The following is a 14,624-nucleotide window of genomic DNA, read 5'->3' as shown; positions in this document are numbered from 1 at the left end:
CTGTTCCAGACTATAGGACTACTGAAGGCCCCAAACTTGATGTACCAATATTAGTTTGCAACAGAACCTACCTCCATCAATAACATTTTTAAATTTTCTGCTGTTCTAGATGCAGAGCGGGTGAGTCATATGCCTTGGGGGATGCTAAATAAAACCCAACACAACATGCTAATCTCACCCACTCTAGCAGATACCTCAAAAAAAGTTATATGTATACAGATAAGATGGGAACTGGCAGAAAATACTGCAGATTAAAAGTGGTATGATCGGTAAGAAAAATCTTCCAACCTCTAAACTGTGGAAAGAACATGCAACGTAGTGAATAACCATGCTCCAAGTTCAGCTGTTAAGCTCTTCTTTTCAAACTATGACTTAATTTAAATTGCTCATTTGTGTAATTTGATGTGAATGCCTCTTCCCATTGAAAAAAATAACTCCAACAATTTGATTGTTCCAAACAATTGTTTGGAGTGGCAGCCTAAAACACATAAAGAAGGCATTTCAGCATTTAACTTGAATGCATTTTATAGGAAGAAACACTGGTGCACAAACACAAAAATAAGGGAAGAGGCAGTCATTTTGAGCTATCCATGACAGAACGAAATCATTCCATCACAGCTCACCAAAAAAAAAAATAATTATAAACACAATGGAAAGCCAACACGATATATTTGTTTCTGAATTGTCACACAGTCCTTCACCTGCTGTGGTTAGCAGAGGGACTTCCTGGTAGAGCATTTAACAAGAGGGACTTAGCTGAAGAGCAGTGGACAGACGGAAAAGCTGCAGACAACCAGAGAAGTCCACTTCTTTGTTCATCTCTTAATATTTCTTAGAAGGAGCAGTGGATGTTTTACATTACTGACTTGACTTAAAATCTGAAGGAATACTACTAACATATCACAGCAAATCCTTAAAGGTTTATAAACTCCCCAATTTCATGCCGCAGTACAGTCGGTGGGTGTGACACACTTGGAGAGAAAGTCCCTGTGACGCTGACTTCACCTATTTGGTTTATTGAAGAAGTTTTCTCCAAGAAGAATACATGACCTTTCTGCCTAGGAGCTCCTCTCATCAGTTTCCCTTTGCAATGGCAAACGTTATGTCTTTGTGCTCTAGTGTCTTGGTCATGGCTGCTGCTGGAATGACAATCATTAGCTAAAAAAACCCTCTCAGAACAGAAGAATATCTGAAATTTTTTTAAGGCTGATTCACCATTAAGGGAGCTATAACAGTTTACATCAGTTCATGACTTCGCTCTGACGCACTGCAGACTTCTTTTCCCCCAAATCTCTCTGTTCATTTTGAGGAGCAAAAAGGGAATTAAGTTCTGTTAACGCAGGATTCTAAATGAACATGAATTTGAAAACACTTCAAAGAATAAACTAAGCTACAAAGCAAACTGAAAGTGGTATTTGCTTATCCGACCTGAATACGGAAGAAATCAACAGGAGAGAGACAGGAAAGAAAAAGCACGGTAAAAAGCTATTCAACAGAGATTTGTGGATTTATACTTAATTTTTAAGCGTAGTAACAATTTGATCCATTAGCAGCAATGTAGACTGGCTAAAAATTAAAAATTTGATTGTACAAGCAGTTAAATTAAGCACCAAGCAAACTTAATTACTTCTGAAGATTTTATCTAAAGACTCCTTACACTTCAGAAAGTTTTTAAAAGCAAGAAATTGCTTTCTGTATCTTCTCCCAGACATATGAGAGGATGAGACAGTTGTATTAACTTCTTTCTCTCATGCTTTTTACAGCTGTAAAAAGCTGTACAGTGAATAGGGCATGTCATGTTTTCTGTATACTTGTTTCAGCTCAGATTACTGTAAGGATGAAAAAAAGAAGGCAACGAGGGCATATCCACTGACAGCTGGGCTCTCCCTGAAAAACAGAAGACATACAGAGCTTTTATAAGCCTATTTTACTTCGACTGCGTGACTCCTTTTGTTCCAAAACCTACCACCAGTGTAATGTTTTTGGCCAACATACAGCCCCCTCTGCTCGTGTGTTATATTAACATTTCCTTTGCTCTGCATCAATCTCGCCCTATGGAGACTCCGAACTTCTCCAGACAGGGACTGCCCCTCCTCGGGGACAGTGTGGTGCCTAGCAAAAGCAAGCTCAACTCCCGACTGTCCTTTTTGGTATGTCTACAGGCACAATGCAGAGACATCCAGACTAGCCAAAGCTGGCTCAAGGCTTCTTGTTAACATAGGTAAAGCCAAATTTTCTCTTGTCCACAAGCACAGAGCAGCTTTTGGGAGCGCGCTGCCAAGTGACGATTCACGCCTAGCAGTTTCATCCTCTTTTCCTCTTGCCTGCCCCAACTTTGCTAAGTTCGTCACTTTGCAAAGCAAGGAGCTTGCCAAGACCCGGGCAATGACAGCAGCCAACATGTATGAGACTGTAATAACCACGTAACACATTTCACCCTTGCTGTTGTGGGAAGAGAGGTTTCTTGCATCTGGATGGAACTTCGGAGCACTGCTGATGTTGCATAGGAGTTGAAAGGGATGTTAGGCAGGAGGTAGTCTTCAGAGAGAGCAGCAAGCCTATCATCTACAAACACCGTTTTTCCTACTCCGGCATTTCCAACAAGCATGACTGGTTTGCCTTTTGTTCAGAGTAAATCAACAAAATATTTGAGACGTGCAGTCTCAGATGTGTGAACGAGGATTGCCCAAAATTGAAAAGGAAAACACCCAACAAACACTCGCACAAAACACTTTAGTTTTAAAAGCAAGCAGTATTTTCTCTCTCTCTGGCTAGGACTGAATTCTAAAAATCAATAAAACAGGATACACGGTTCTCTTGTTCTGAAACACAATTACTATGACAAAATGTTCTACTGGATTTCGTTTTACACAGAATTTCTACTTAAAAATTTGTATTCAGTTTCTTCTAGTAGGAAGATTTTTCAAATCAGGTTGTAGCTGAAATGCATTGTTTTAATCTCAGCCTTTACAGAATGCGAATTTCCCCAAAACTGGTAGAGAAACAACGGCTGGTGCAACAGGTAGTTGGTTTAATTCTTCAACTAGTATTTCCATTTACTTTTTGGCCTGGCTTTCAGCATACCTAAACCTGTTTGGGCAAATAGTTGGCAATAGATTAGCTTTGCTTACTGTGAGCACCTAAAACCTTTGTTGCCTGGTAAAGCTTTCTGTTGCAAGCTCTGTGTTTTCCTACCAAGTACTACCCGTCAAAGAGAACTTGCTACAGGATAGCTGATAATGAATAATGTCTTTTGATCATCAGCTCCACGTTTCTATGCCCACAAACTTCTAATCTCCCCATGAAAATTCCTACTCATCTAAGCATTTGAAAAGAAAAAGACCTAGAAGTTAATGGAATCAAAACAAAAAGTGAAGCATTTCAGAATATTCTATGCAAATCACACTGAAAAGAAGAGCAAAAAAAACCAAACCCCCAAACTGAGGCAATTACAACTAATAGCTCATGCTTTCTATTCCTCCACTGACAGGTATATATCATACTATCATAACTTCTACAATTTGTATTCCACAAATATAACGCTAATTTTGTAAGTTGATCAAGAGGACAGCAGAAAGGTGATGAAGTGATTTTCTTCACACCCCCTCAGACCTCATACACTTCTGTCTGTATGAAGGGAATTTAGCTGTCAGAAGAACACCTGTGCATAAAGCTGGCAATAGAAAAATGTTAAGGCTTCAAAATTTGTGATGTACAGTTGTTCTAGGGATTATTTTCAATAATTAAATGGGCTTGAAGCCTGAATTTCCCCTAACTGTGGAAAAAGGGTATAAACCACTAACAAATTCAATATGGTATGTCTTCATATCATATGTCATACCACTGTGTTCTGACCGTAACCCCCATCCATGTACGCCACTTGGAGTGGGGAGGCAGAAGAGTCAGGAGGGGAGGAGGTGGGAATTCTGTGCAATGCCATAAAGACACTACATTTCTTCTTGTTACAGCAGACCGCTGCAATATGAAAATTTTGAATCCCTGTAGGTCTCCAAAATAAGGGTCCAGGTTTGGTATATAAAAGCCTCTCAATTCCATCTCACATATGTTTTAAATAGACAGTAATTTTAAGTATTTTAATCCTGCTTAGGACCGCATGCTCAGTGGATGTTTGAGAAACACTGTTTCTTAATATATAAATAGTTTTAATCCTAATACATACCTGAACCATACTGTTCTCAGGAATAGGAGTAACAGTTTTAAATCTTGTTCTGAATTGTTCTAAGTAAGGAGGCACATATTTATCAAAGAGAACAGTACAGTCAGCCTTTTAGAATTGGTATCTCCTTGTTTCTATCCAGCTGGCAACATACCTGCAAAACAAACTGGAAAGCAACCAATTTTTTATCAGTGGGAAGTTGAAAAAACACAAAATTTCCTCTCTCTGGCTTAGAAATGCAAACTTTTGTTGACTTTTGAGAACTGTTTGTGATGGCCTTTAGTGCAATGCACAAATACTATTGCACTGGCTCTAAGTCAGACGTTAAGTGCTGCCAGCCTTACAACATTTTTATTTGTTCATGCAAAGGTCATCATGCTATGGCATTTCTAAGAGCTATTATGACAGTTGAGCACAATGGCATATGGCTATACTCTTTTTCCTTGACTGCATCCTTTATTCCAGGAAGGGCAAGGAGAAAGGACCTGGATGACAGAGTTTGTGCCTGCTTTCAGAGGGCTGCACCACCAAAAAGCAGGTTGGACCAAGGATTCTGTGTTTGTTTTGTGTTGTTTGAGAACAGACTATTTAAAATACCAGCGTGTAAGTTGTACACAAGACTGAGAATTATCCGGCACTCAAGTTCAACATAACTTGCATTGCAGGTATCTACAGTAGTGTATATATAATGCAGTCTGGCTGAAAAGTCTGGCTATATGCAATTGAAGACAAAAAAGTAACCCTTCTCGTCTGCTAGTTCCTATCACAACCAAGTCTGAAATTCTTTATCATTACACTAGCTGTAGCATATGTTTCAGGTTAGCAGCCACGTGCCTAACTGTCTATATTCCAAAGAATTAGGCAATTTTATCTCCTGCTCGTGTTCACACAGTATCAGTCAAACACAGCCTAAATCAATTATTTACTCATTCACAGCTATTCTATTTGGGCAGTTTGTTGCCTACTGTTTCCACCTCTACACTGCTCTGTTTGCTGCGAGAGATCCAATTGCCTCTCTATGTCCTCACAAGTCCTCTGATCCCCATCACCCTAGGTGAGCAGCCTGTACAGACTCATGCTGCTCAATTAAATTCTCCTACTGACAAGATTTCTCTGGGAAATATGTGCAGCGAAGGTGTCTTGTCCCAGCGGCATACAACTCTAACACGGACAGAGCTGACTGAAATGTTGATGATATTGGAATGTTGCAAAATTGAATTTTGACATGAAACAGCAGTAACGCTGCTTGAGAATGAAAACGCCGGCTGACAAACGCTAAAAAGATTCACTTCTTACTAAAATTTGTTAAGAACTGTTCTGGATTAACTCAACAAATGCAAAAGTAAAAGATCACATTGGACTGCTTCAAGTTAATGCATCATGCCTTGTACTGACTAAGTTCCCTTTTATACATGGAAACCCATATTCTTTAGAAAACCTATTTCTCATAATGAATTTGCACGAAGCATAGATATAAAACAAGTTAAAAGAGCAGTGCTGTGATCCAAAGGAGCAAGAGAAACAAAAAGCCAAGCTGATGTAAACCAGTGTCTTTAACAGTATCAAAGGTGGTTAAAAAGCTGTCAGAGAACGGTAGCCAAGTTATTCACTTCTTGCTACTGCCAAATCTGCATTGCACAAAGCAGACAGTCAGTTCACTACTTGTATCAGGTTCACGTAGCAAGGTTTTGGTAGCAGGGGGGCTATAGGCGCGGCTTCTGTAAGAAGCTGCTAGAAGCTTCCCCCATGTCCAATAGAGTCAATGCCAGCTGGCTCCAAGACAGACCCACTGCTGGCCAAGCCTGAGCCCATCAGTGACGGTGGTAGCACCTGTGTGAGAACATATATTTAGGAAGGGGGAAAAAAACTGCTGCACAACAGCAGCTGAAGGAGAGGAGCAAGAATATGTCAGAGAAACAACTCTGCAGACACTAAGGTCGGTGAAGAAGAAGGGGGAGGAGGTGCTCCAGGTTCTAGAGCAGAGATTCCCCTGCAGCCCCTGGTGAGGACCATGGTGAGGCAGGCTGTGCCCCTGCAGCCCATGGAGGTCCATGGTGGAGCAGAGATCCCCCTGCAGCCCGTGAAGGACCCCACGCTGGAGCAGGTGGATGCCTGAAGGAGGCTGTGACCCTATGGAGACCCCCCGCTGGAGCAGGCTCCTGGCAGGACCTCTGGACCCGTGGAGAGAAGAGCCCACGTTGAAGCAGGTTTGCTGGCAGGATTTGTGAACCCATGGGGGACCCATGCTGGAGCAGTCTGTTCCTGAGGGACTGCACCCCGTGGAAGGGACCCATGTTGGAACATTTTGTGAAGAACTGCAGCCCAGGGGGAGGACTCACACTGGAGAAGTTCATGGAGGACTGTCCCCCATGGGAGGCACCCCACCCTGGAGCAGGGGAAGAGTGTAAGGAGTCCCCCCCTCCTCAGGAGGCAGGAGCAACAGAGCAATGTGTGATGAACTGATCACAACCCCCATTCCCCATTCCCCTGTGCCACTTGGGGGAAGGAAGTAGAGAATTTGGGAGTGAAGTTGTGCCCAGGGAGAAGGGAAGGCTGGTGGGAAGGTGTTTTAAGATTTAATTTTATTTCTCATTACCCTACTCTGATTTCGACTGGTAATAAATTAAATTAATATCCCCGAGTCAAGTCTGTTTTGCCCCTGATGGTAATCGTTGAGCGATCTCCCTTGTCCTTATCTCGACCCACAAGCCTTTTGTCGTATTTTTATCCCCCTATCCAGTTGAGGAGGGGGACTGATGATAGAGAGGCTTGGTGGGTACCTGGTGTCCAGACAGGGTCAACCTACCACGCTACTGCCTTGATTAAGCAGTACACATGACAGGAAAAAACAAAACACTTAACCAATGGTGAAATTTTCCAAACTGCATATTTGAGAACATACATGGCCACCAACCAAGTCATCCCACTATTATCAGAATAAAAACTAGAAGGAAGAATCAATATAGGTAATGGAGTCTATTCCCATTAATCTTCAAGATGTATCTTAAAAATGTTAACTAATATCATCATCATCATCAGATACTCACTGATTCCACCCCAGGTCCTGGGCGTTCCGATAGAGAATACTAGCTCTGGATACTGTACCTGGGGTAGCATCTCTTAAATGGTGTACCTCAAACAGCAGCCACATTGATGGAGTCATAGGCACATGTTCATTGCCTGTAAGGGTCAGAACCTAGAAATCAACAGCCAATTTTTCAGCAAAAGCAAGCTAAGATACACTGTCTAACAAGAACATGATCAGGGCAAACATACGTTTATTATAATCCCAAAAAGGAGCAAGGATCATCTGCATCACCATGCACATACACTATTTCTTGAACATAGCTAAACAAACTTTATCCAAACGTAGCTACCGTTTTTTACTTCAGAAACACAAAGGAGAAGAAATTCAAAAGGTTTTACTTGACCTTGTATGAGTTTTTCACAGTTTAATTCATTCAAAAGATGACCAGCCTGCTTCACCAATGTGAATTCTCCTGAAAGCTGCTAAAAGCAGGGGAGGCAAAGTCTCTCTCAATGGCAATAAACAGTAAATGATTCAGAGCAGGAGCCTAAACTTAGGTGCTCTTAAACATCCCCTGGAAAAGCCACTTTCTGTTCATTAGCTGGAGTTCGGCTGTATGGATACCCCCAGACAGGCACCTTGCTGAGTATTCAGAGGCCATGTCACTAGATAGGTTTAAGTTCTTAAAAGAGGAAAGCTTAACAGAATGCACTTAACTACAGTCACCTTCATAAGGTTACGTTCAGATTTTGGATTTGGATTTCATTACATTACAGCATTTCCAATAGCAAACAAAATTGGTATAGGTGTATAATTAGTGAGAAGGGAATTAGAAGTCTGGGTACTACTTCAACTGACTTATTTACATTTCCTAACGCCAGCCCTCCTTACTGCAGTGATGCGAAGACTGCACTCATGGAACCTTAAACCTATTTTACTGAGAGGCTTTCCAAATGCCACTTTCAATGATCTTATGATTGACATCTTGAATTACATCAACTCATACACTAGGAGGCACAATCACCCTTACAGTATACGTAGGCTACATTAAGCTTTTTTGTTGTACAAAATAGGCAAGATACAATGCATTAATCAGATGCTAAAATATTACTTAGCAATAGTGAAAACCAAAGAAATTATATGAATGGAAGAAAAAAAGGAATGCACACTGAAAAACTATCTCCAGAAACATAAAGGAAGAGGAAAATGTGAAAAGAGGTAGAGGGGAAGCCACTGTACCTGCTTCTCAATCACTCACCGTGTTATCACCCATAATAGTGTTGAGCAACTTAATTCACATAGGATCTATGTCCCCGTCTAAAGCTAACCATTTATTACCCCTCATGGGTAATTTTAGCTTGCTCTCTCCGAAGAGATGACAGGAGACCCGCAAATTATATTTCAATAGAATCCCATCACTTCAGTGCTTTACTAACAACACTGCACAGCAATTCAGTCTTCAGAAGACTTAATGCACCACTGAAACAAGAAGCTTTTGTAGCATCAAAACCATGCTTTTTTCCTTTGCTTGCTTATTAGGTGGTTATTCAAAGTAAAAATCAAAAATATTTTCAGTGAACACCTGATACAGCAAAATGACTGTATGTTACGTAATAATGAACTATTTCTGTTTTCATTACGGGAGCGTTTGTCGTTAGTCTTAATGATATGGGTGGTTTCATGAGTCTGGGGAGAAAATAACTTGCCTTTTAAGGCAGCAGAATCAGCATCATCCAGTGTAGTACTTTTCTGTCTACTAGCATCCTGCCCTGCCTCCAGTCTTTCCATAGCCACCAGTGCTCCGCACTCACATCTCGTTGCATCAAAATACAGAAACCCACAAGAATTTGGTCTCCAACACCTTCTCTGAATTCTGGCATTATCCATTTCTGATGGAGAACAATGCCTCCAGGAACAGGTCCTAGTAAGAACACTTGCCATCTTTCCATTCTTGGGTGGCATGGTGTATAAAACCGACGAGCTCATCAGCTGTCAGAGCTTTTGGGTTAAGGTCGTCCCAAATAGGCTTTTGTTTCATGTTCACGTATACACTATGCAGAACTTTCAGCACCTGAAAAGGAGACTCAGGTTGCATGTTAGTGACACAATTTTGATACTATAGGAATCTTTGACTTTCCTCCTGAACTGGGCCTCTGACTGCAAATCCCTGCACTCACTTAGCTCTTCGCCTTGACTTACTCCTGCCTCTGTCCTGCTTCAGCCCCAAATTTCCACTGAGCCTAAGGGTAGGAAAAGAGAATCCCCTTCTGAAGCAGCTGTACGCTGCAGTCAATCTTCTCTAATAGGAAGTGCTGAATGGGGAAGAAAATCCACACAGCTGCCAACATTTAGTAGCAGAAATGGGCAAGCGCTATCTATTAGAAGTATTTGTCTAGTGTTTTGGCAATATATTCCACTATTTCTGTCTAGAAGCCTAATTACACCATCCTGCTTCTCCTTCCAGAACAAAGTATTACTTGGTCTACGTGTCAAATAGAATGCTCGTTACTTGGTACTACAATTAATTTTCCTTTGGGACCTGCAAACAACACAAAATGTAGAATTTGCTTGTAACGTTTGAGCTTTGCCATTGCACATCATGTGGCTGACTGGATGGCCTGAACAGCACGTTATTACTCTGGAGCCGAAGCCAAAGGCAACATGCAGAATGTTTTCTGCAAGAATCTTTACAATGTAAGACTCTGCAATTTCTGCAGTTTCTTTACAATGTAAGATCAAAACCACGCTGTGTAGGTAGGCATGTTCCTTACTCTTTCCAGGCACGGCATATCCAGCGACAAACAAGCGACGCGCTGCCAGTAGCTCCTCCAGATGAACAACCTACTGCACAGAAGGGATACACAGTGAACACCTTTCCTTTCCTCTGGTCCTCTGACTATAGACACGTAATTACTCACACAAATTATCTCCCCCTCCATGTTCCTGTTCCTTTTATCAGGCAAAATGGACTAAAACCTTCTCGGTAGACTTGCCTCAGCTGAACTGATGCTGCATCAAGCAACATCGTTTATCTCCCAGAAAATGTGAAGAGAATTGGCTTAAACTAATTAATGTAGTTACCCCAACAAATCTTATTCTGCTATACAGCCATACAGCCCAGTAGCATTGTGCCAACCCAGGGATACAGAACAGTTACCACAATTTTGCCATCAATTTAGCAGAGTGAATTCCACACTCAGAATGGTTGCACAGCTGTAATTTGGCAAAATACAAAATCAGGCCACTAAACTAGTCTTCCAAAGATTAGTTCTGTGAACTGCAGAATAAAAATAGCTTAGATGCTTATGGGTTTCTGTCTTAGCGAAGAGCATCCACATTGATTTTCTAAAGTTCAATAGGAACAAGTCCACGTTCCTCTTCTGATTCACCCAGTTAGCAGGAATCAAAATACTCTATAGAAGGCTGATTGCAAAGTTCATGGCACCTCAAGGTATAGCTTATTGTCTTTCACCCTTCCGTCAGGAAAATGGAACAAGATAGACTACAGCAGAAAATCCTTTATAAATCCTGAGATCAGTCATATTTAACCATCTCTGTTATTTCAGTTTCCAGTACATCCTAATAAAGAAAGGGGTGTGCTATTGCAGAAATGCACGTGTGGATTTTTCCTGAAGGAGGTTGGGAATACACTTCCTTAGTAGTCCAAATAAGCACACTTTTTATTTGGTCCATATACTAACCAGCGTTTCTAAATTTCACCTTTTCAGCCTGTCTGTAATTCAAACTAAAATTAGTGTTTAAATTTAGCTTAGAGACAACTAATTCTTACGTGTACACATGCATACATACATGTGCATACATGTTTCATTATGCGTACAGCACAATTTGCATTATATTATACAAGAATACCAGAACACACAAAAATCACATGTAGCCATGCACATTCCAAATCCATGTCTTATTTACATGTTTTTGCTCCTTTATTCTTCTTTCCTCCCTATAAATTATCACCAACAATTAATTTGCTATCGAGTACAAATGCTTTGTAGAGTACACAAACAAACAAGTGTGTTAGTGTCGCTGGCTTTTTTGAACAGGATACGTCCTTCCTTACAGACCTATTGATCATCCTGAGGTGCATTACTGCCATGACAAAATGCCTTTGAAATACCGAGACATTGAGGACACCTTACCAATACTGTAACGCACTCAAAAATAACCTTCATGTCTAATACAACCCATTTGCCATTATTTTGATTGAAACTCTTAAGGGGAGCAATTAAAGGCAATGAATTCTTTTACTTTGAGAATAAAGCTCTCTTCAGGCTGCAAGGGAAGCTCCAGGGTAGATTGTTTAACCATCTGTTCAAATTGCAGGTTCCTCTTCCTCGGAACATCCAGAGCTGGAAACAGGTCACTGATCAGGCCTGTGAAAACTGGGATATCATCTGTCACTATTTTAGGCAAAATGAAGTCTCTTAAGGCTCATATAAGCACCTGGAAAAGGACAGTAAACGAAATATTGCAAGCATGAACTCCTCCTCTTTTTAGGATTCTGTTTTTATTTAAAGGCAAAACACCAGAAACAGCTCCAACTTTTAGATTCTTTTAAATGAAGATTTTACCTGATCCTCACGTGTGTTCTTGTCTCCTCGTTTCAGTGAGCCAGCGACTACCAAAACTGACCTGACAGCACGAAGTCCCCAGTCATAATGGTCCTGTGAAAACATTTTAAGTAGTCGTGTTAGCACAGGAAATAAAACTAAGTGTTAACGTTTAAGAAGAAAACAATACATTTCCACACAGAGTAAAACGACACTTTTTTATTCCCTTGTAGTCTTGCAGTGGTTTTAGGCCTGTGTTGGAAGTCTAGTCAAAAAAAAAAAAAAACCACCCCAAAAAAAACCCCAACCAAAAAAGGGTGAAACGTGTATATCTATAGAATTTTTAGTATTCCACCACTTTAATCCGTATTTTTAAATGGCAAAATTTGTACCATCTCGTATTATTGTATTCATGGAAACTGTACCTTCATGATGAAACAAGGCAAGCAAAAAATTGCTGCCAAACTGGTACAAATTTGACTTGATGCTAGCAATACTTTTCTGTTTCCAAAAGAGAAGACTGGACAGACTATCAACATACGTTGCAACCAGCTCCAACACCAAAATTAAAGGAAAAGAGAAACAGGTAAATACTCAACCTAGAGGAAAAGCCTAGAATCATTTGGTAAGTGAAAGGCAGAAAAAAAAATCCTGTATTTTCCCCTAAGCCCTGCCAGTGGGAACACAGATATCCAATGCAGATGCAAAACTTTTTGATCTCACAGAGGCTCTTCAATCCCTCTTCCTCCTTTTCCCAGGGCTACGTAACAACCACCTCTTTCTCTCTCCTTTCTACGCAGCACAGAAGTAGAAAGAGAAGGAGTTTGAAAGATTTTGGAGATTTAAACAATTTGAACAACAGCAGCTTAGACTCATAGAATCGTCTAGGTGGAAAGGGACCTTTAAGATCATTGAGTCCAACCATTAACGCTGCCAAAACCACCACCAAACCATGTCCCTAAGCGCCGTGTCTACACACCCCAACAACCCTGTTCTGAAGCAGTTTTCATAGGCTAGGACCCTAGTGTCCCAAAGGTATACGGAGAGCCCTAAAAGCCCCAGCACTGGACCAGTGTTTTCAGAGCTCTCCCAGCAGCTGTATACTTTCTGCAGCAGCCCAGAATTTTAGTCAAAAAGATTTGATTTCTCTGATTTCCATTAAAAGCAAAACAAATAAGATAAACATAACAGACAAGAACATTCTAGTTTTTGCTTCAAGAGTTAATATTATTATTACTGTTGTTTATATTAAAACGGCACACAATTGTAGAAGTGATTTTTCTGAATTCAGAAAATGACTCCAGGAAAAAGTAATCATTTGAGTTGAGGAATCACTGTTCTAGTAAAGCAGGCAATATTGCTGTCTTAAGATATACAACGTTCAAATTCATTATCTCTAGAAACATTGCAAGAATGTGTCAGGAAAACTTAAGGATATTTGGAGATAATTTCAAAATTATGCAGGCATGAAAATAAAGTTGCTTTAGCTTTCATAATGGCCCTGCTAACTAGAATTTATGGCTTAAGGCTGAAGGGTTCTCCGAGTTCTTATTCCACTAATAAAACTGAATATTAAGAATGTCTTGTGAAAAATTATACAGTTGGAAATGAGTAAACAGTCTGCATGTGGGGAAGAAATTATGAACCTTCCAAGTCTTATAAGTTGTAGGTTTTTAAGATAACTATTCTGAATATGAATTCTTCCTAGTATAATTATTAATTTTTTTAGCGATGCTTTATTTCCATTTTTCAAACAATTCTCCACTGTATTTAGTGGGGAAAGCTTAAACAAACATTCACCCAAATAGAATACATTATTTGTTGTTCATAATGATTCCTACTCTCCTTTAAGTTTTTCTCCTTTCCAACAGATAGTTATATTTCTAATATAAATACTACACGACAGCATGAGGTAGTTCGGCCATCTCAGGTATGAAGCAGTGATACACAATAACTTAATGCAAATTTAACGCCTTAGAAATGTCCCAAGATCAGAGGAAAGGGCACTTTCTTCTAAATTCATACCCGACAATTTAATAAGGATGCACATGTGACTTAAAGTGTCTTCAAAAGAAAAGATAGGATTATACACATAAAAAAAACCCCCTATTATTATACGATGTCCAGCCGCACTGTTTCGAAGTGAGTATGTGTTAATTAACACATATCAAACCCAGAAGCCCAAAGAGTCCCTCACCTGTTTAGAAAGCAGTTCCCTGCAGACAGTAGACAAGGTAATAAACTTCCTGGCTAACAAGCGTGCATCAATAAACCCTTCAGCAACCAACGTAATTTCAGAGATCAGTTCAGTGTCAGGGACAACCATGGCACAGAGTCCGAGGAAGAAAACAAACCCCATAATCCAAATACGCAGATTAGTATTTAAACATGGTAAGAATAAGTCACTTAAATCAAATGACTGATGTGTGCAAACATTTTTAAAAACAGAGCTCCAGAGAGTCACAATTAAGAGTGTCAGTCAAAGCTAACAAGGACCTTACTTCAAAGTAAAAGGAGCTAATTAGGCACTGTTGATTGTTAGTATTCAGCAACGTTGCTGTACACAAAGGAGGCAGCTGAGAAAGGCAGGGCTTGCAAGACAGGTACTACCAACGCCCAGAGCAGGCACAGTCTGCAGCCCTGTCACTGGCCACCAACGACTGGAGGACACTGCCAAGCAGCTCTACAGCTCTACAACACACCCCACCACTGCTAAAAAAAAATGCCCTCACTTTTTAAAGGCCTTCGATTTTTGGAGGGCTTTAATGCTTTTATAGGAAATTACGGTTGCCTGCAAAGGTTTCACTGTTTGTTTCTTTTTTAAATATAACGTTTAGTTCAAAGCTGTGCCGGG

The 14,624-nt window shown here is 40.4% G+C and overlaps 1 protein-coding gene across 1 annotated transcript in view; it reads right to left on the bottom strand.

Moving 5' to 3' along the window:
• Positions 1-14,624, bottom strand: part of LOC141738323 (uncharacterized) — a 134,939-nt gene that overhangs the window by 94,983 nt on the left and 25,332 nt on the right. Inside the window, 2 exon segments of the mRNA XM_074573523.1 lie at positions 4,181-4,239; positions 7,283-7,373. Of these exon segments, the coding sequence (XP_074429624.1) occupies positions 4,181-4,239; positions 7,283-7,373 (150 nt within the window).

The sequence above is a fragment of the Larus michahellis genome, chromosome 2, assembly GCF_964199755.1.
Source record: "Larus michahellis chromosome 2, bLarMic1.1, whole genome shotgun sequence".
Classification (NCBI taxonomy): Eukaryota; Metazoa; Chordata; class Aves; order Charadriiformes; family Laridae; genus Larus; species Larus michahellis.
Note: the sequence above shows the minus strand (reverse complement) of the source record. Positions and strands in the feature narration are given on the sequence as shown.